Raw genomic sequence first — 22,117 nt, forward strand, 5'->3', positions numbered from 1 at the left:
TTCTCAGAAAGTTCCAAAAGAGTGAAAATGTGGAATCCTAAGCCTCCTGTGTCCCGCAGGACAGTGAAATGGCAGAGTCCGAGGGTCACCAGGCTCCAGGGTGCCGTGGGCCCCTGCCACCTCCGCCCGGCTTGCAGCTCGTGAGGACAGGTTTCTCCTCTTTGGAGCCCCAAGGGGCCCATCAGAGAAGAATGGAAAGAATGGAGGAGCAAGAGTTAGGGCAAGAGTGGACGCAGGAATCTCACCCGTGTCCCTCCATGGGAGCGTGGACAGAGTGCGTTGGCTCCTGACCTGGGACAGCTGGATTTGCGTCCTGCGTCCGCGTACGAGCTGTGTGGCTGCTCAGCCTCGCGCTCCTCCTTTGCAGAATGGCGGTGCCTCCCTCGTCAGGCTGCCGGGGGACTCTGGTAGACAGTGCACGAAAAGCCTGATGGCTGGCACGTGGCGAGCAGTCCCTAAGCCTCGGCTGCCAGTGCGCTCGCCAGGTGCATCCGTTAATGATAATCAGGAAGGCCACTGGTCGCGTTCCCAGGTGCATGCCCCAGTTCGTCCGCGTGTGCCTGTCCGGTGCCGGACACGATGCCTCGCTCCCTTCCAGCTGTGCAGCACGGTGGAGGCTGGTGGTTCTCGACGTGACCTGTGGCGTCTGAAGTCCCCAGATTCTCAGAGTGAGAAGGGTTAAACATTTCGTTCCCCGTGGCCAGCCACACAGGAAGTTCTGGTGTCACTGTTAGTGAGCTGCTTTTACTGACCATTAGGGAAGACAGGGAAAGGAGGGACAGAGCTGAGAGAGAGAGAGAGAGAGAGAGAGAGAGAGAGTGTGTGTGTGTGTGTGTGTGTGTGTGTGTGTGTGTGTGTGTGTGTGTGTGTGTGTGTGTTTGAAACATTGCTCTAGAGGTTTTCTGGTTTGGTTTTGCTTCTCTGCCCACGAGAATACCACAGTGAGGATGCTGGTATGGTGGGCAAGAGTGGGCTCTGGACCCAGTCCCCGGCCCCACCCCCTTCTCTGGTGGTTGGCAACTGAGCCCTCACCTCAGCTTCCTGAGCTGTCCAAATGGAGCAGTAATACAGATCTGCACTGCCAAAGTCTAAAAAGCTCTGAGACACTAAAGGGGTCTTCGCAGTCAGTTGGCTGATGGGCCTGACTCCAACTGCCACGAGGCAACGCGTAGGATTTGTCTAGCTTCCCGTGAATGTTACACATTTTGCCGCAGAAGTGTCACTGTGTTCAGTTACTGGCGTTTTCCCTGGGCCCTGCAAGAGTTATTGCACAGTATCCAGTATATGTACCTTGGTACCTTTCCGAAATCTGAAAATCTCTGAATTCTGAAATACAGCCTCAAGAGTTTGAGATGAGGGATTGTGGACCAGTCATGCTAACATCCGTCACAGAATTGATGTGAGGATTCACGTAATGGCCCTTTAATGCAGTGCAGGCCCATAAGAAGTGCCCACTTGTTGGCTGTCCCAATTAATAACGTTGCTTAATCGATGCAGGGAAAAGCCATCAAAGCCCAGGAGAAAGAACAATGAAAGCCAAGTTCCCCTCCTGTGAGCCGTGTGACCTTGAGAGGTTCCTCTGTGTCTCCGGGCCTCAGTGTCCTCAACTGACAAATGCAGTGCAGGGTTGGGCTAAGTCAGAGTTCCCAACTCTGTGGGACCAACACTCCCTTTCTGTGACAAATATTTTATAATTTCCCACTATCCTGAAATGACATTCAGAGTTAATATATAACCTCTCCTTGTGAGAAACCTCTCACCAAATAGTCAAAGTATGGCCATAAATGTAATACGAAATACAAAGGAGAAATAAAAAGAGAGCAAGCGAAAATAAAATTATACTACAATATATAAATGCTTGGGTCCAATCATTTTGAAAGGCATAGTGAAGTAGTTAGATGTTTATACCTACTTGATTAATAAGTTTGGATATCAGAGAGCACAGTATGCAGTAGAATATTGTAAGCACTTTCTATCTGATGTTTCTAATTGAGGGCTAAATAGGAATACACACACATGTACATGTACATGTACATGTACACATACATACATGCAGAATCACCGTGCATGACAGATGTGCAGGTTGATAGGGATGTGATTTATTGGCAACTCGGGTACTACGAGCAGCACTGATATTGGTGATTTTCCAGCCATGAAACTTCCTCCTGGCAAAGTCCTGGACAAAGCAAATGCCAGCTTCTGCCAGTGTACTAGGTATCATTCTTGAAACACACAGTGTGTTTTAAAGCCACGCAATGAAAGCTTTTGTGTTTATGTGTAAATTAGAGTTGAGTCCTGCACTCAGATGATTAGAAACAGGTGTTACATGTGCATGACTGTCCAGTGGGGTATTCGAACATTGTTCGGGATGTAGAATGACTCCCCATTGTGTAGAGCAGCCTTTGCGTGGCAGGATGTCCAGCATCTCTGATTCCTGTCCTCTGATCATAAAATGGTCATTTTCATCATCAAAAACATCTCCAGTAATTTTGAAAATGGCCTGTGGTGGGCACTGGTGCCCCATGTGGAGCCACTGGCCACTGGCCTGAGGTTCCTTCAACTTTAGGAGGCCGGCAGTCTGGGTGGGGCAGGGCGCCAGGCCGTCCGCCAAGCGCGTGGACCTGCTGACGGCCGCCCCTCCTCTCCGGCTGCTACTCCAGGCCCAGCTGATCGCACAGTCCATTGGGCAGGCCTTCAGCGTGGCCTACCAGGAGTTCCTCAGGGCCAACGGGATTAACCCCGAAGATCTCAGCCAGAAGGAGTACAGCGACCTGCTCAGCACCCAGGACATGTACAACGACGACCTGATCCACTTCTCCAAGTCGGAGAACTGCAAAGACGTAAGTACTTTCCCGAAGCTGTTCTCCAGGCCGGGTCAGCCAGCGGGGACCCGGAGAAGAGCGGACAGCTCTGCCGGGGAAGTGAAGGCAGGGTGGAGGGCGGGGAGCCTCGGTGCTGGCAGGGCACTGTGAAGGAGCTCACGCCCACCTCTGGCTCCCCGCTCGTGGGGCCCTGTCGTTCAATGCTGTTATGGAGGAGTGTAGACAGAGAAGCAGTGCATCTTCTGCTCCTGGGCACCCTGAGCAAATTTTAAGTGGGTTTCAGAGGCAGTTAGGATCTGAACTTTGCCCTTAAGAAGCCTGCAATCTAGGTAAGGGTACTGAAAAGTTAAATGATGGTGCCAGGTACAAGTACTAGTCAAAGCCAATGCCACTTGGCAGAATGGAGCAGATCTTGGGTTTCAGACAAGAGATGCCATGCTCCTCCAGGGACGGCCCCACTGCTCTAGACCAAGCCCTCCAGGATTATCTAGAAGCAGATGGGGCCATCTAAGCTGGTCTGGAGTCCTGGGGACTATTGGGAAAGGCAGGGGCGAACAGAGGGCTGGGCCGAGTAACAGTACAGAAGCCTGAAGGTCAGAAAGCGCCAGATTTGTCTGGGGAATCGGGAAGAGGGTGGCTTGGCTGCAGCAGGGGCCGGGCCCAGGGAAAGAGATGCAGAGACCAGCAGAGGCCCACATCAGACCTGGAGGCTTGCAAGCGTGCTGAGGGCTCCGGACCTTATCCCATAAGGTAAAAAGAACCTGTAACGAGGAAGTCGTCTTTGGGTCCGCTAGTGTCTGTTAGGTGCCTTGGATCAGGTTCCCAGAAGCAGAGCTGGAGGTGGAGAGTCTTGGTCTAGAGGCTTATGGGGGGAGTGCTCCCAGAACAAAGGGGGTGCGGGAAGTGAGGGGTGGGGCACCGAGGAAGAGTGTGGTCTTGCTGGGTGTGAGCGTCCTTCTGATCCAAAGAGAAGCTCTGGGGCACAGATTGCAGGACAGGCTTGTCCCACCTTGGGACAAGGGAGCTGGCAGGCCTCTGTACCCCATGCAGCCATTGAGCAAGGTTGGGCAGGGGGTGTATTAGTTTGCCAGGGCTTCTGTTATGAAGTACCACAGATTAGGCAGCTTAAACAACAGAATCTTACTATCTCCCATAGCTGGAGGCTAGAATCCAAGACCAAGGTGTTGGCAGGGTCGCTTCCTTCCATGAGCCATAAGAGAAGGCTCCATTCCAAGCCTCTTTCCTTGGCTTGTATCAGGTGGCTGCCTTCCCTCTACGCATGTCTTTGTCCAAATTTCCTCTTCTCATAAGGACTCTGATCATGTTGGATTAGGGCCTTTCCTACTAATTTCATTTAAAATTGATTACTTCTAGGCCGGGCGTGGTAGCTCACGCCTGTAATCCTAGCACTCTGGGAGGCCGAGGTGGGAGGATTGCTTGAGGTCAGGAGTTCAAGACCAGCCTGAGCAAGAGCGAGACCCCATCTCTACCAAAAAAAAATAGAAAGAAACTAGCTGGACAACTAAAAATGTATAGAAAAAATCAGCCGGGCATGGTGGCGCATGCCTGTAGTTCCAGCTACTCGGGAGGCTGAGGCAGGAGGATGGCATGAGCCCAGGAGTTTGAGGTTGCTGTGAGCTAGGCTGATGCCATGGCACTCTAGCTGGGACAACAGAGTGAGAATCAAAAAAAAAAATTGATTACTTCTGTAAAGACCTTATCTCCAAATAAAGTCATAGTCTAAGGTACTGGGGGTTTCAGATTTCAACATACGATTTGGGGAGGACACAATTCAGCTCATAACAACAGTGTCTCCCATTTGGCTAAGGACAGTTCTTCAGGGAAGGGGCCAACTGTGAGCGTCAGCAGCTGGGGGACAGGAAACCAGCCTGTGAAGGGGGTTTGTCAGGCCCCAATAAGTAACAGACACACTCTCTTGGTCGGATGCTCCCAAGAAGTGTCTTATCGGCCGGGCGCGGTGGCTCACGCCTGTAATCCTAGCTCTCTGGGAGGCCGAGGCGGGCGGATTGCTCGAGGTCGGGAGTTCGAAACCAGCCTGAGCAAGAGCGAGACCCCGTCTCTACTATAAATAGAAAGAAACTAATTGGCCAACTAATATATATAGAAAAAATTAGCCGAGCATTGTGGCACATGCCTGTAGTCCCAGCTACTTGGGAGGCTGAGACAGAAGGATCACTTGAGCCCAGGAGTTTGAGGTTGCTGTGAGCTAGGCTGACGCCACGGCACTCACTCTAGCCTAGGCAACAAAGCAAGACTCTGTCTCAAAAAAAAAAAAAAAAAAAAGAAGTGTCTTACCCTTCTGTGACATCTCTGTAAGCCTCCCCAGAACGCGGGTGTCCCACACTGACGCCCGTCTTCCCTGCCCTGCCAGCGCAGGTCACGAAAAGATGACGCCCACTCGGGATGTGGCCCTCCTGGGTGCACTCCCCACCTTTCGGTTGCGATAACTTCAGCATCCCTTTTTTTTTTCTTTTTCCTCAACTTTCTCCTTGCAGGGATGTGTTTCTGTGTGTTTGTTTATTTTTAACTCAAGAATCTTAAATGTCAGAGAGAATTTACGAAGCACCGTGGGAGGGGGGAACCCGTGCATGGAATTCAAAAAGCTATTTCCGGAAACCATAACACAGCACCAAAGCTCCCACCGACAGAGCCTCTGTCCCCTGCCCCTGGGGATATGCAGAAATTAAAAAAGAAAAGAAAAGAAAAAAAACAAAACAAAACAAAACCCTGGTGCCCCTCGTAGTTGTGTGCTTGTGTGCTGAGGCGAGATTGCTTGCGTGAAGCAGAAGTGGATTACAGAGAAGAATGTAGACCCGTGCGGAATTGTTTCTTACCGACTCCAAATGCGGTGGCGTGCGGAGACGGCAGGGACGCAGCGGGGTGAAGGAGGGGGAGAGGCTTTGACTTCTGCCGCCGCCCCAGATGGTTACCGATTCAGGCCTTCTGTCATTTCCTTCCTTGCAGGTTTTCATCGAGAAGCAGAAAGGAGAGATCCTCGGGGTGGTGATCGTGGAGTCCGGCTGGGGCTCCATCCTGCCCACCGTGATCATCGCCAGCATGATGCACGGCGGCCCTGCGGAGAAGTCGGGGAAGCTGAACATCGGGGACCAGATTATGTCCATTAATGGCACCAGCCTGGTGGGCCTGCCGCTGTCCACCTGCCAGAGCATTATTAAGGTACCTGAACCAGGGGGAAGTCAGCTGCTATTGTAGGTCAGAAATGACGTGGAGTGCGATGCCATCCCATCATTATTTGTGAATGTATCCTAAGTGTCGGGCACCTAGGAAGACACAAGTTCTTTTCTGAAATCGATTTTAGATCAGGGCTAGCACACTGGCTCAGGTACCACTGCTCTCCAAGGACATGCCCACGGCAGGCATCACCAGTCAATCCCAGCACTCTCCCGCGAAGCCTGGGCTCAGCCTTACCACGGCTTTCCTCAGCTCGGTAATCCACACAAACACTTCCGGCCAGCCAGGTGTCCTTGACATGACTTGCCATCCCTGTTAGAAATCATAGAAATGCTCCAAATCCGAGCACACTTTTTCCTTCCTAGTGGCCCCAGCTGTGACACAGATAAGTCTGTCCTCCCCCAGAGCCCGGGGACCGCCATGCTCTGTGCTGGCTGCTGTAAGAAGGAGACTCTTCTGGTCCACATACTCCTATTCATACCTGAACATACACACCTCTTGTTCAGCCCTGCACTGGTTCTATTACATAAGGCTGAAAAAAGCTATTTAAAGGAAAATTAAATGTGAATATTTGAGAAAGAATAGCTTTTCATCTCAGAAGTGAAGCATCCGTGTGCAGTCTTTTGAGCACATTGGGACTTGCTGATTGCATGGCCAGTGTGACCAAGGACAACCGTCCTCCACGACAGCATCTGCAAACCCCAGCAGCACGGCCCCGCGCACTGTGCCGCTGCGGGCAGACCAGCGTTGTGTGCACATGTGGGGGGGAGGAGGGCAGAGAGAGGGGAGAGAAGGAGAAAGAATGAACTAGAGAGAGAGGGAAGGAAGGGAAGGAGTAAACTCATGCAATGGTCACTGTGAGCAACAGAAAATCACAAAGCCAGCCTCCTCGGGCCAAGGGGTCTGCAGTGGGAGGTGAAGGTGGGTGGATAGGACACAGCAGTGGGGCCTCTTTGTTATTAATGAAACGGATTAAATTCTAATTCCACACCAGATAATCACACCTGGAAAGAAATAGTCCTCTTTGGCCTCCTTTAATTTCTTTTTGTTACATCTTCTACCTAAGTAAATTCTGCCTCTTGCTTATTACACGTTCAAGATAAGATTAGAGAATCTGCTTTGAACATGCATATTCATTCAGACCTGTTTAATTGGGCCTCTGTTCGCGCTGAGCTGAGCTGGGGGCGCTGGGATGACAGTGTGCGTGCGGAGGGTAATTACTGACACGAAAGGGTTCTGTGGCCCTGACGGCAACGTGGAGGGGAAGGGCTGCGAGCAATCAAAGGAGGGACAATTTTATGTGATTTTTTTTAAAGTTGACCTTGAGTAAAACCTAGGCCCCTAGCAGAAAGGAAAATGGGCCTTGGAAGTTTCTGCTAGAGTTAACGGCCAGGGAGAGACGGGGTTCGAGCCTCACCTGGGAAGGCTGGCGTGGTGTTGCCGTGGTGGCGTGGAGGGGCGGAGGGTGGGCAGAGGTAGGGGGATTCTCTCTGTCTCCCCCCAGCGAGCAAGTTACTTATTGCACACCGTGCGTGCACACGTGAGCACTGCCGAGGGCTGTGGGACCCAGAGACACAGTAGGTACCGCCCCCACGCCAGGGAGCGTGGTCTGGCTGGGCAGAAGTGAAAGGACAGAGAGCTCACAGCGATCTGTGCCTTGCACCTGGCGCCACTCCAAGAACACGTGTGGATGAACTCGCTGTGTCCCTATTGCAGCCTTCTTACTAGGGCAGGCACACAGCTATGTCCACCGTACACGCTAGGAAGCTGACCCACAGAGAGAGAAGACGTAGTCATCCAAGGTTACGCAGCTGGTCTCTGGGGGGGCAGGTCGCTCAGCCACCTGACATCCTGCCTTCAATACAGAGTCGTCCCAGGGAGGGTGTCTGGTCAAATTCTAGATGCCAGGCCCTGGGCAGCAGTTCTCATCCAACAATGTACAGGACAGTGTCACAGCAAAGAATCATCCAGCCCGAGATGTCTGTAGTGCTGAGGCTGGGAAACCCAAGTTCCCACGTGGGGGAGAGAACTCAGTGAGAGCTCCCAGGAGGTTGGCGAGGGAGGGTGGAAGGTTCATGGGGAATCGATCTGGGTTTGGGGAGGACAATTGCGGAGAGAGGTATTATGGACTCAGTGTTCGTGTTCCCCCCAAATTCATGGGTTGAGACTCTAATCCCAGTTTGATGTTATCAGGAGGTGGGGCCTTTGGGAGGTGATTAGTTCATGAGGGTGGAGCCCTCATGGATGGGATTAGTGCCCTTATAAAAGGACCCCAGAGAGCTCGCTTGCTGTCATTTTGCTGTATGGAGATCCTACAAGTCAGCGGTCTACAGCCTGGAAGCGGGTCCCCAAGAGAACCCAGTCACGCCCTCACCCTCATCTTGGGCTTGCAGCCTCCAGAACTTCGAGACACAAATGCCTGTTGTTTATAAGCCACCCGGCCTGTGGCACTTTGTCCTGGCAGACTAAGAACAGACTGAGACAAGGGGATACTCAAGTAAAGGTGGGGAATCACTGGGGCCAAACAGCCCCTGACGAGGCACCAGGTCTTGGCCGGCTCCAGTCACCCCCCTTCCTTCTCAGCACAGCCCACGAGGGGGACAGCAAACACCAGGTTCACAGATGAGCCATCTGAGACCCTACAGGCCCAGACCACTTGCTCAGGGCCCCCAGCTGGCGAGTCCCAATCTCCCTCTGCACCCCTGCCTGCCTCCTCCGAGCTCGGACCAGAGAGGAAGGCCGAGCGGGCAGCCCGGCTCCCTCTGCCGCAGCACGGGGATCACATCAAGGTGGAGACGAAGTACAGACGGAGCCCTGTCTAAGCGGTTTTCTAGGGGGAAAAGGTTTATTGGAGGAGCTGAACTTTGATGTCTATCAATCCAGTCTCTGTGGAACCAGAAAATTAAGAGGTGATGAAAGAGATGTAACTGGTGAAGATGGAGAGTAAGGAAAGCGGTGCCTTCCTGGCCACCCTCGGCGTGCGTCGACACCAGTGCAGGCTGCCTTCGGTGGCTTGTGTTGCTTTTTAAAGCTCCTCTCGACAGCACGGCCTTCCTGCCTGCACCTGGACAGGTGGGCGCACTGCCCCACGCCCACCCTGGGCCACTGCAGCGCAGCGTTCTGGGCGTCGTCACGCTGCGTGTTCAGTTTGGCTTCAGTGTGTCTCGGCGCTCTTTGCAGGGACTTCAACAAGCGCCTCTCATCCTGATAAATCGGCGCTTCCAAACTTGATTAGAATCACCTGGGGATCTTGTTTTAATTCAGGTTCCAATTCAGCAGGTCTAGGTGGGCGTCTGCGTTTTCAGCAAGCTCTCCTGGGAGGGAGGTGACATCACCCGTCTGCGGGCCACGCTCTGAAGAACAGGGTTCTAAGGTGGTATATTCTGCGTCTTGACACCTTCATTCTGGTTGTCCTTCCCCCCTCCCCCCAGGTTATAGGAAATTTGAATCGATTTCTAGAGAAGAGTTATACATACCGAATTATCTTAATTACTTTTTTCCTAGCTCTTATTTTTCCTGTCATAATTAATTCCCAAAACATCATTATCAGTAGGTGAAACATACTACGGTCTGCCTCTTTTCATGCCATTGCCTCCCTGGTCCTGCCCCTGGGTTTTTGTTCTTTTTTATACTAGAGCACAGCTTCCCTTGCCTTCCACGGGATCATCATGGTTCTGCTCTCCCGTTGCTATAGAGACCATTCTGGCTTCTCTCCCCTCCCCTCTCCTCTGCCCTTCCCCTCCCACCATATTTCTTAATTTGCTGCACCATTCCACTGTTGTCATGGGGACCAAATGACCCTTTATTTAATTGGCACCTCCAATAAAATGGCAGTTCAGAAATCTGAGTTAATGGGACCCAACTTGAAACATTGATTAGGAACGGCAGAGCAAAGGCATGGTCTGCTTATTTCAAATTGCCATTTCTCTAAGCCTCATCTTGCAGCACATTTTCCTCAATCTAGACAATCCTTCGCTGAAGGGTGTATCAGGCATCTTAAATCAATTCACATGGAAGGAAAGAACCCACCAGCGTAATGTGAATTTTTTTAGGCAACATTGAGAAAATTAGAGTCATTCTCTTGCTTTGTGGTATGTTGGGCAACATTTTCTGTATCACACAAGCGTACCTAAATAATCATAATCGCAGTGGTTAATAGGTGTAAACATTTCAAGCAGGTGGCTTTGCCTCAAGGGTCGAGATTCTAACAACATGCTCCTGTCTTCAGCAATCTTGTCCCTCGGTTCCTACAAATTCCTGGGCTCCTGGTGCATGATTGGAGAGAGAGAGAAGTAAAGGGACTTGGCACCTTTTTCTCTCTCTTATCCAGCGGTCCCCTGAGCTCTTGAAGGCCCAGGAGGGGCCTCCAGCCACCACAGCTCCAGCGCCTAACACATTTTGTGGCACATAGCAAGTGGTCAGTAAACATTAAATGAATGAGAGAGAGGAAGCACTGGAAGGAGAGAGAAATTCATGCACGTGTGATGTCTGAGCTGCCCTTACCATGGCCCCAGGCCCACAAAAGAGGCCTATTCCAGTATTAGGAACAGGTGTATTTCAGCATAATGGTTGAGATTTGACATCACAGGCAAAGGCATTTAGGAAAAAAAAAAACACACACACACATGAAAAAGGGTCTGGTCATAGAAATTAGAACTGCAAGAGGCTTTCGTGAGTTTTACCATTTGTCCTGAAGCTGAAGAAATTGAGGCGGGAGAAAGAGCAAAGTGCCTGAGATGCCACTGCTTGGGGTGGCAGGAACAGCGCTCGAGTCCAGGTCTCCTGCCACCAACAGAGTCCTCTGCACCAGGCCGTGCCGGTCCTGCTGTCAGGAGCAAGAGGCCAAAGCATCTCCCCGTGTCTGCCTGGGCGATGGGACCCGCTGCCCCGTGGAGGACCCGGGTCCTTTGTAGACCGAGGGGGAAGGACAGCGCTACTCGTTCTATCGCTCCGCTTTGAAAACACCCTTTACTTGACCAGAGAAGTTCCCTGGAGATGTTGCAGAACCACCAGGGGTGCCGCGGGAGTGTGAGCACCACGTCCCGTGGTGCGCAGGACCACAGCTGAGTGACAGCTGTCGGGGGGCTCAAGTCCTGCAGAAAACGGAGCATTTCAGGGCATTGAGGAAACCAGTGCTGAAGGTGAGGAAATTAAACTGCATCCCTTCAAAAGTGACACAGTAAGAGGACAAACTGGAATCAATCAAAAGGCAGTGAAGAGCGCTTGCCATGGAGGGCAAGGGAACTGCAAAGCTGGCCCCCGTTCAAGGCTGGATAACAGATTTCAGGGCATAGGTTTGTCCTTCTATTGCCAACCCGGGCTGCTTTTTTGAGCAAGGCTTATTCATGGAAGACACACTCTCCTGTTGTATATATGGGGCATCATGCAGCAGGAGAAAATACTGTGGGTTTTGAATACAGACAGACGTAGGATTGAATCTTGCTGTCTGTGAACTTGGGAGAGTCACTTAACGTCTCTGAGCCTCTGTTTCCTCTTCCCTAAAATGGGAATCATTGTAGCTGCCACCTTAAATGAGACAGCTCTATGAATTTCCAGCTCAGTGCCAGGCAGGAGAGAGTGTTCAAGGACAGGTAATTACTGTCACTGTGGTTCGGATGGTTTTATCATCTGGATGGGTTTTGCTACAGCAGTGATCTTAGGGGTGCTCACACGTGGTATCGACGTGGGGACAGCTGACGAGGGGTCAGGCTGTGTAGTGAGGGGGCAGCCAGTGCTCCTGTAAGCCATCCTCACCCCAGCCTTGCTAGCACCTGCTTTCACCGAGCATACTGGCCACAGGTGTGACCAGCACATTGACATCTTTGGGTCTACTCCTGGAAATTAATCACCTGGTGAGGACACTGCTCTGCAGTAGTCGTCCACACCAGCTGTTTTCGAAATTGAGCATGCATCAGAATCCCCTGGGACACTGGTTAGCACACAAATCATTGGGTCTCACCCCTAGATTTTCTGATTGAGTCAATCTGGGACAGAGCCCAGAATTTGCCTTTCTAACAAATGGCCAGGTGACGCCGATGCTGCCGGAGTAGGGTTTGAGAACCGTTGGCATTTACCCACTGGCCAAGCATAGCAAAGCCAGATAACCAAGGCCAAAGTAGCCGGCATCTGCCACTCAGAGCAGCACTCTTGCCACAAATTCTGTTTGCTCTGAAGTCTCCTAACAGCAGCCTCACATCCTACTGTGCAAGGAGGGAGGTAGAGGCCTGAGCAGGGGATTCATAGGCCCAGTCCTGACCCCACAGGGCCCTTGGACAAAGCAGGTTCTGTGTCTGTGTCCTTATCTATAAAATGTGACGCAGAAGTCCTGACCTCCCACAGAAAAGATTTTGCTGACTGGCCAGGGAGTGACAGTGGCAGCAGCGGCTGTGGGGACATGAGGATTTCTACTCACAGGACATGATGCAGACAGCCTGTGTGCATATTTGCATGGGCTCATCATCCTTCGCCCAGGCCTCTTTCTGCTTTGCTCGTGGAGGACACAGACTGGCCCCGTGTTTGAATTGATCAGTGCCGTCCCTAGGGGATGGCGTGGACTTGGATAGAATAAGCCTACCGTGTCCCCCTGCTGGTGGCTGCTCTCTCCCAGAACAGAGGTGGCCTGCCCCACAGTACCATCTCTTAGGAACAAGTTCTGCTTTCACGAACCCTGGCCCTTTGGAGGAGCAGGACACTTGGCCGACCTTAAGCCATGCCCAGGCATCTGGTCTTGCTACGTGGGGGTCCGGGCAGGCAGGCCCTTCCCACCGAGGCTCCGACCTCCCTTGCCTCAGCCCTCAGAGCAGAGCGGGGGGCAGCAGGGTCTCCGGCCACAGCAGTGTGGTCCATTCACCCTGATGTGCGTCTCCCTGGACCGTGCCTGGAAGGAGTTGGTAAGCACCTGCCATAGGCCGTTCTGTCTACACCGTCCAGCAAGCAGGACTTGGTTGAAGCAGGGCAGGAAGTCTGGGGAGACCTGGAAGATGGATGTTTGTTTCGGGGCTATGTTACTTTTGCCTGGAACCCTTCTGTTAGGGTGATGGTGACAGCCAAGTCGTTTGGGCTGGAGGAGCAAACTTCTCTACCGCCAAGTGAGGGCAGGTGTGGCTTGGTGACGGTTTTCCAAAGGACCTGCTCCTGGGCAGACTAGGGCTGCTGTCACTGCTGTGAGTGTGGTCAGAGGATAGGAGCCCTCGCCTGAGCTCAGCTTAGACCACAGTTGGGTGGAGGAAGCTCTAAACAGGCTCTCAGACCAGTCTGTGTTTTATAGCCAAAGACTGGCTTTCCCTCTGCACTCCATTCTGACTTAGAAGGAGGGACGAGTCATCAGGGGTCATGAAACCATAGCTAATGTTCAGGTCTTATTTTGTCTCCTTCCTTCTCTATCAGCACCCATCCTACAACTCCCCCTACAAGGAGGCACACACTGATGGGCGTCCCCAGCTGCTGTGGGGCTGTTGACATGCTGTAAAGTCTGCAATGGGGGGGGGGGCCGGCAGGGCCCGTAACAACAGGTGACTCAAGCCAGTTGCTGTGACTTAGATGTCCTTTGCTAGAGGAGGAGTCACTGCTGGAGTTTGCCTTTTGGGGGAAAAAATCCCATTTCCCACTTGTCTGTCTTCTTACTGGGAAGTGGGTGCACACCCTTCATCTTTCAAGCCACAAAGCACGTGTGGCCCTTGCTCATAGTTGCACTACAAGCACCGTTATCACGTGCCTTGAGCACAGCCCCTCTCCCCACACGGAGACATTGCCCACAGAGTGTGGATCTCTGCATGGGCTGAGAGGGCCCATCTAAACCACACGGCTTTCTCCCAGGTTGGCAGAGCCTGGCAGTGATTGTCCCAGCCCGGGCACTGTGGGCGGCAGGTACCTCGGGAGACTCTCTGGGGCTTCCCTTGCCTCTGTCACTTCTGCGTGCCACGGCGATCGCCATACCCCTGTGCTTTGCTCGTGTTCAGGGCTTAAAGAATCAGTCCCGGGTGAAGCTGAACATCGTGAGATGTCCTCCGGTGACCACCGTGCTGATCCGGAGACCAGACCTTCGCTACCAGCTGGGCTTCAGCGTCCAGAATGGAATCGTAAGTACAGCACGCTCCACACCCTTTCCCTAAATGACGACAAATAAATCTAGCACGTTTTTGTTTTGTTTTGTTTTGTTTTCTCTTAAGCTGGTTTGTTTCCTGAAAGAATCCATCAAGGAAGGGGCTGAGTGAAGAAAGGCAGGCCCAATCCCCTCTGTGGACAACTCTCTCTCCCTTCGGGCAGAGAATGGTGCCATCTGGGACTCGGGCTGCCCTCCCGGCTGGCGACTCGAGCGAGTTTGGGATGTACCCACCGGGGGGCTCCACTCAGGCCACACACAGAGGCCACTGCAGGGCTGCTGGGAATCCCGGGCCTGGGCGGTGGGGCACTGGCAGTGCCCCGGCTCAGCCAGTCCTCAGAGCTGCAGGGGGCCCCGGGGCAGGGTGCAGCCCAGGCTGGGAGCCGCTGCCCGGTGGCCGTTCTGTACACATGGTCTGTGCTTCGCTGACTGGCCTGTGTAACCTAAACTAGCACTTGGGATGAGGAGTAGTTGTGTCACATCTGTCTTAAATTAATGCTTCCTTATATTTTCTTTTTGTAAAATTGTAGTAAAGTATACATAACCTAAAATTTACAATTTTAACCATTGTTAAGTGTGCAATTCAGTGGCATTAAATACATTCACTCTTTCCTTTTCTGCATCCCAACAGAAACTCTGTACTCAACAATACTTTTTTTTTTTAATCTGGGTTTCGTTTTTCTAGACGTATAGTAATTTCCGGGCTTTGGTGGCAGATGTTCTCTGTCTGCAACCTTGACTTTATAGAATGTGCCCTCCCTCCCTCTGTGTTCATCTTTCCAGACACGGACCCTATTTTTGCCCCCTTAACTCTCAGTTAAGAGTCCTAGGTAATTAAAATTTTATTCCACATACATTTTCAGGTTTATAAATGCCTTTGAAATTCCCAGAGGTGAAATATCCATCCCCACTCCCTATGTTCTTTGCACCCGAGTAGCCTTGCTTGCTTGTTAGCAGGGAGTGAGCATCGCTCCTTATAGCCTGGGTCTGACATCGTCTTTGTTTCTGCTTATGCTTGCTTGCTTTGTTCATATTTGAATAATATTAAAAGTTGTTCAGATAGGAGCAAGGAGTTGTTTAGTAACACGTGTGGGTCCACTGGGACCCTCAGTTTTATCTACAGTATGGAAAGCACCTGAGGAATGTTTTGGCCCCAGGGTAGCTCAGGGACTGAAGGGGCCACATACCCACAGAACACAAAGCATCTTGCTGCCTGCCATATGTCACTTGCAGCCTTCTCTGCATCCACTTTTAAATAAAGATGCATAGTCTGGGATGAAAAGTCAACTCAGAAAATTCAGACATACTCTCGGGGAAATGCAATGTGTGTGTGTTGAGGGAGTGGGGGGTGGCCATACCCTGCAGCTCTAGAGCGCGCTCACTGACCACCGGCCTGCAGCCTCTGCCACTGCAGTGCCTGGCCGAGCTGTCACAACAGCCAGCCTCACTGTCATTTCTGGGGGAAGGCAGTTCGGACAAGGGCCTCTGTGTCCGGGAGGCCTAAAGGAACATCTTTCCTCCAGCCAGCCACACTTGGGCACACAAAACAGAGTTCCAGCCCCACTTTGGCCCATGCAATCGTGACCCTAAAACACAGGCTGCTAGATGCAAGAGTTCAGTGTGGGAAGCAACACTCAGCTGTGTGACACACGCTGGGACACTGACGGGCCCAAACAGCTCTTTCCCCAGCCCCGGCTGAGATGCAGAGTCATGTCAGTGTGCCGTGAAATCCAGCTGCAGCCTCTGTGCCAGCTGCACGAACCAGGTGGCCGCGTGGGCCCACAGAGCCTGCTTCTTGTACAAAGAAACTAAGAGATGTAAATGCCCAAAGCCGAACCAGGCAGCTTCTCCGAGCGTGCCAGGGGGAGGGGGCTCCTGGGAGAGACAGTCTTCTGTCCCCACCCACGTCTCTGAGATGCTGAGAGGTGTAACTTGGCCTTTGACCCTGGCAGATCTGCAGCCTCATGCGAGGGGGCATAGCGGAGAGAGGAGGCGTCCGCGTGGGACATCGGATCATTGAGATCAACGGGCAGAGCGTGGTGGCCACCCCCCACGAGAAGATCGTCCACATTCTCTCCAATGCTGTTGGGGAGGTAGGAGGAGGCCCAGGGCTGGGGAGGGCCAAGGGTGTCTCTGTAGCCCAAGCCTCACACTGGGGCCCCACACAGGCCTTCAGGAACCTTCCGCACACCCTCTCTGATTCCAAACACCAACAGCCTGACTCGTCTATCTCTGGCCAGACATTAACCCCACTAACAAGTGGCTGTCAAGAGCCACCCCGTGAAATGAGGGTGAAATGAGGTCGGGCCACCCTCAGCCTTCTCGCAGATGCGATCTGCTCACCTTCTCTATTCAGCACTCAGACTTGTGTCGCTTGTCTCTGTGGCTGCCCAAGCTGCTTCCATTTTCCCCAGTTAATCTCACCAGATGTGCTTGGCAGATTTCAGTCTTAGACACAGGGCTCATCCACAGTGGGGCCTTCCAGAGGTGTCCCCTGGCAGGGCTGGCGTCAGTCACGGCTGCTGTGCTAGGCCTGGCTGGCCAGAGACGGGAGGGAGGCAGGAGCAGCGAGAAGTCCAGAGTCATTCTTGCATTTTAAGGGTTCTCTATTTATTTATTTATTTATTTATTTATTTTGAGACAGAGTCTCACTCTGTTGCCCAGGCTAGAATGAGTGCCGTGGCATCATCCTAGCTCGCAGCAACCTCAAACTCTTGGGCTCCAGCAATTCTCCTGCCTCAGCCTCCTGAGTAGCTGGGACTACAGGCATGCGCCACCATGCCCGGCTAATTTTTTCTATATATCTTTAGTTGTCCAGCTAATTTCTTTCTATTTTTTTTTTTTTAGTAGAGATGGGGTCTCGCTCTTGCTCAGGCTGGTCTTGAGCTCAAACGATCCTCCCGCCTCGGCCTCCCAGAGTGCTAGGATTACAGGCATGAGCCACTGCGCCCGGCCTGGGTTCTCTATTTTTAAAAGGCCTGGTGAGAACATTTGACCAGGAAAGAAGCGTTTACCTGGTTTTCCCTGTTTATTTTCTTTCACCCTTAAACTTTGGAGAAGGCCTGTGGATTCTGTTCTTAGGTGGGGGAGCGGGGTCGGGGTGGAGCCTTCCGAGCCCCCCGTAGTGAGAGGCACGGCCGCTCGCACCCCCACGCTGGGGCGGTGCCCACGCACCCACCTCCCCACCCCACCCCACCCCCGCCACCAAGCCTCAGCCCTGCCACGTGTGTTCTCTGCCCTCAGATCCACATGAAGACGATGCCCGCTGCCATGTACAGACTGCTGACGGCCCAGGAGCAGCCCGTGTACATCTGAGCCGCGCTCACCGTGGTGGCGGCGGCCTGCATGGAGGACTCTCCTCATCGTGGTTGTGTGTCTCGTGCTGCATCCCCGTGTCCACTGAGACGTTCCCCCTCGCGCCCAGCATTCGGTTTTCCACGGGAAGAGAGGAATCCACAAGGACCTCTTTGCTCTCTCTCTCTCCAGTTTGCTTTTTTTTTTTTTTTTTAAATACCAGGGAAGTTCCGTATGTGCTCCTTTGAGGATAGAGAGCAGCCGGTGTCCACCTGGTGTGTGTCCACCCAGGACCACCCTGGGGGGCCTTCCGGGGTGGGGAAGGGGTCCCGAGCTGGGCTGTCCCTGCCCAAGGGGGAGCAGCGCCCTCCTCAGAAGGCGCCCCCGGGGCAGCAGAGAAGCCCGCCCAGCAGTGCCTAAGCCCCGGCTGCCGACCTCTGCCCCGCTCCGGCGGGTTTCCGGGAGTGTGGTAGCAGCGGGGGCCAGCCCAGGTCGCCAGGGTTCTGCACTGCCCGCCGCGTAGCGGGGCGCCGTACATCATTTCCGCCCAGAATTTCTGAGCCAACCTTTAAACCTCTTCTGTAGCTAGTTTCCGTGTCGACATGTTACGTGTTTTCTGATAGGAGCCTTGCCACCCCAGGATAAAAGGGGAAATAACTGCCTCGGACGAGGATGGCGTAGCGGGGCAGAAAGCGTGGCCGTTCCTGAGGCACCCGCAGCTTCGCCAGGTGGTCCCGAGATGACCAGCCAGTAGACGGACACAGGCAGGTCCCTTCTGCCTCTCCCCCCGTCGTGCCCACGCCGTCTCAGTGGCGTAGCACCCTGGCCTCCCCTCCACCTTCAAGGAGATAGGTGGAAGCCAGGCACACGGAGTCCCCGGGAGACCCACCTCTTGGGAGGTCCCTTCTTCTGGCAGGGGGCCCCACAGGGGCTGGTCTGCCTTGTCCCGAGAGAGATGCCCTCTCTGTGGCCGAGGCCTGGCGCTCCCAGCACCACCTTGGCTCACGGCGTCGTCCTTCTGGACTCCTCGCCCCCGACACACACACACACACGCACACACACACACACATCACACACACACACATCACACACACACACACACACAGCCTGGGAAGGACGCCGCGCTCCCCTAGGAGACAGACCTGTCTCTGGCTGCAGTCCTGTCATCTTTGCTGGCCTAGGGTGAGACCAGCTTTCTCCTCTGCTCAGGGCCGCTGAGCAGGACGGGATATTTGAAAGGCCAGAACAGTACATAAGCCACAAAATCAAGGGGACAATAATGACCTCAAGACATGCCTAAGAATCCCCAGATGTGTTCCAGAAACATCTTGCTGCCTCGTGAGTCTGAGAGTTTCCAACCCGTGTGGAATGTTGCCCGTTTTCATCAGGTGCCTCGTGTCTACGATTCTGTCTCCGTTCTGTGCAGGCGTTTTAGCGATATTATTATTCTGAGCCAGTTTCACTTATTCTTGGTCCAAAGAGCATTTTGTTTTCATGTGGGGTGTGGTTTTGTTTTGTTTTTTGTTTTTTTGTTTTCATCCATGACCTCAGTAGAGACAGGGGAAGAGAAACTAATATATTTTGTGATATTAATATATTCCCTGTTCTCTGCATCTGGGATATTTTATGTCGTGTCTGTGGAAATAGGAATTCAGTGGGCAAATGTTGGGTAGGCTGTATTTATAGAGAGAATGAAGGGATTTCAGGGAGGGAGAAAAGTGAATATATAAAAAAATTAGGAACAGAAGACTTTAATCAGAGAGCTCTGGGATCAATTCTCGGAGGTCTCTGTACCTTCTGAGTTTTCTACTTAGAATCAGGGAAGCTAAGTGCTTGGAAGGCATCACCTGCTGAGCTCTGAGTTGTACTGTGGTCCAAAAGGCCATCATGAAGAGAGGCTGTCGGCCGCCCAGGTGTCCTGGCCAGGAAGAGGCTTCTGCTTCTCCAGAGAGCTGTGTGGGGTGGGGCCGGGGAGCCGGCGGGTGACACAGGAGCCTGGGCCTCTCTGAAGGCTGCCTCACCCATGCCACAGAGAGGCCAGCCCTGAGGTCAACCCGCCACACGTGGGAGGACCAGGAATCACAGCCCAGGTCCTCAGGTTGCCTTTCCTGAAATAACAGGACTGTAGGATCTGGTCATATAATGGAACAGGGAAAAGTCATCAGTTCCACCTTTCCTCTGCCACAGAGAGAGGATAGAGCAGAAGTGAAGCGTCGCCAGTGGAATTTCAGGTATCCTGAGCCCCAGAAAGTCACTGCAGGGGCTCGGGCCTGACTGCTCCTGGGGGGCCCAGGCACCTGGACAGGGGACTGGAACCGCACTAGCACATCCCTGTACGACCCCCAGATAATGACAGCTAAGTGTCTTCACCTCAAGGAGAGAAGAGAGAATATACTTTCCATTTCCTGTTGCACAAAAGTCTTGTAAACTTCGAGAGGTGCTGAGAAAGCCAATTCCGTGGGCTCTCCTAGCGGACTGCCGTTTTAGCATGAGAGTCGGATGATCATCCACCGCGTTCTGTTGTGTTAGTAAGTGTTTCCTCACACCTGGAGAGTGAGAGTTGCCGGAGCTCGGGACAGGCCCACCCAGCTACAGTGTGTCCCCCCCCCCCGCCCCGCCCCCCTCTACACTGGATGGAGTGAGCCCAGGCGCGGTTCACCTGGGAGTCAGAGTCTTCAAAGTGAGTCACTCCGTTTCCAAAAGTCCCAAGAGACACAGTGGTCTCTCCTTTAACATCCCAGTATATGTACATACACATGTAAATATCTGTCACACCCTGTGTGACGGGGAAGATTATGTACAAAGCAGCCTTCCCAAACACTGCAAGGGCACAAAGCCACTCTGGCCATGGGGCTGGGACATGCTGGTGACTCAGCTTTGGGGACAGACTCCCAGATCCGGCTCCCCGCCCTGGTCCAGGCAGGATGGGGCAGACCCACCCCCCTGCCTCTGCCTTCTCCGTGTGAGCACTTCGGGGAGCCGCCGGCAGCCTTGGGCTCAGGAGAGGAAGAAACCCCCCAGACACAGGTACTTGGAGCCCACTTCCCGCGCGACCCCTCCCTCCCTCTGTCCTTCCTTCCCCAGAGCGGGCTCCTCGGGACCCCGCACGTCACCCCGGCGGGCGCTGTGTCCCTGCAGACGGGTTTGCTTTCCAAACATCACCCATCAACACCACCTTCAGGGAGTCCCAGAGTAACCTACTACCTCCCCCATGGCTCCCTTCCCCCGCTGCCCCCTCGGCACCTGTCGCACACTGATGAAAACCGTCCACCGAGCCCTTCCCGGGTCCCTCGACGACGACCCGGCCGTGTAGCTGTTACCAATGTTTACAACCAGGGGCCACCTCTCCCTAGACGTGCGCACTCCCGCCCGCCGGGCCGCTCGGCCGTTTGAGTTTCTCGTCTGTCTGCTCGCCTGGCTCGGGTGACGTGAGCACACGACTCTGATCTGACGTCCCCACCCCCACCCCTCCCCACCCCCATCGAGGCAGTGTGTGAGGACCGCGTGGGAATGACCTTTCTTGTACATACTTAGCTAAACCTGGAGTATGAACCTGTACTATTGTTCTGTAAAGAGGGTGAAATAGAGCTTATTGTAAAGCGTGGGGAGAAGCATAGTATTGTATTTGTAACAATAGCGTTCTTTGTACACACGAAACTCAACGATCTCTATATATAAATATAAATAAGTATATAAATAAACTATATCTACACGTGAGCCTGGGAATGTCCACACCGCGCACCCACTGAATGTACTTCCTCCGGCAGTCTGGCCACCGGCCCGCCCGCCCGCCCGCCCTCCGCACCGTGGCCACAGTCGTCTGGTTTGGGTTGTGATATATTCAATGTGCTATCTTCCTTTATTTAACTAAACGCTGATGTCTGTGTAAGAGTTGCCGCAACAATAAACGAGAACTTCACCTCTTGGCCCGGCCGAGTGTCTTACTGGTTCCAGCGGAGGAAGGGGCCGTGCGCGGGGAGGAGTTCGCCTTTCTCCTGACGGGACGGCTCCCGGCCACCCTGCGGGGACTGCCTGCCGCCCGGGCTGAGGGGCTTTTCTAAATGGGCTTTTTTCCTGTGGAGCCAACTCGGCTTTGGACGGGGAAGGCTGAGTTCACCTGTTAACAGCTCCACGGTCTCCTCGGCCTCTGAGCACACGGAATGGGAAGGGCCCTCCATATTCTCCAACGAGAGGAGGTGGCTTTAGTTAAGGGACTGAGACCCAAGTGGACGGTTGGAAAGCAGTGCCCTGGGGCACCCACCGGAACGGTCTGTGGGAAGGTTCTGGAACATTTTCTCCTGGTGCTCTTTACAATTCTGCATTTTGAAGTTGGCCGGTCATGACCTCCTGCTGCCAGAGGCATATACTGGAGGTGCCGGACTCCCCAACACGGAGTGTCCAGCCCTGTTTCCAAAGCAAAATGCTCTTCACGCATTTTCTCTGCACATATATGCCACCACTTGTCTTCCCGGCAAGTGGCCTGCCACGGCCCCCGGGGTCCATGAGTGGGGCCGCCCAAAGCCCTGGGAGGTGGAGGCTGGGCCTTGTACCTGCAGTCCTATGGCCTGGCCCTGGGGGACCTCCTCTCCCTCTGCCCCTCTTGCAGGAAGAAAACACGTTTAGCTGATGTACAGGGAAGTCACAATTTGGAGAATGACTCACAGCGAGTCTCTATGGCACTGTCCAG

General features: G+C 53.3%; 1 protein-coding gene across 3 annotated transcripts in view; it reads left to right on the plus strand.

The window, feature by feature from the left end:
* Window positions 1–21,370, plus strand: part of APBA1 (amyloid beta precursor protein binding family A member 1) — a 215,519-nt gene extending 194,149 nt beyond the window's left edge. For all 3 annotated transcript variants that reach the window (XM_012736829.2, XM_012736836.2, XM_076008642.1), the window contains 5 exons: window positions 2,661–2,840; window positions 5,808–6,020; window positions 13,994–14,113; window positions 16,089–16,229; window positions 17,380–21,370. In XM_012736829.2, the coding sequence (XP_012592283.1) occupies window positions 2,661–2,840; window positions 5,808–6,020; window positions 13,994–14,113; window positions 16,089–16,229; window positions 17,380–17,451 (726 nt within the window). In that variant the 3' untranslated portion in view covers window positions 17,452–21,370. The remainder of the gene's footprint in view (window positions 1–2,660; window positions 2,841–5,807; window positions 6,021–13,993; window positions 14,114–16,088; window positions 16,230–17,379) is intronic.
* Window positions 21,371–22,117: the final 747 nt, after the last annotated feature.

The sequence above is a fragment of the Microcebus murinus genome, chromosome 12 (genome assembly GCF_040939455.1).
Source record: "Microcebus murinus isolate Inina chromosome 12, M.murinus_Inina_mat1.0, whole genome shotgun sequence".
Lineage (NCBI taxonomy): Eukaryota > Metazoa > Chordata > Mammalia > Primates > Cheirogaleidae > Microcebus > Microcebus murinus.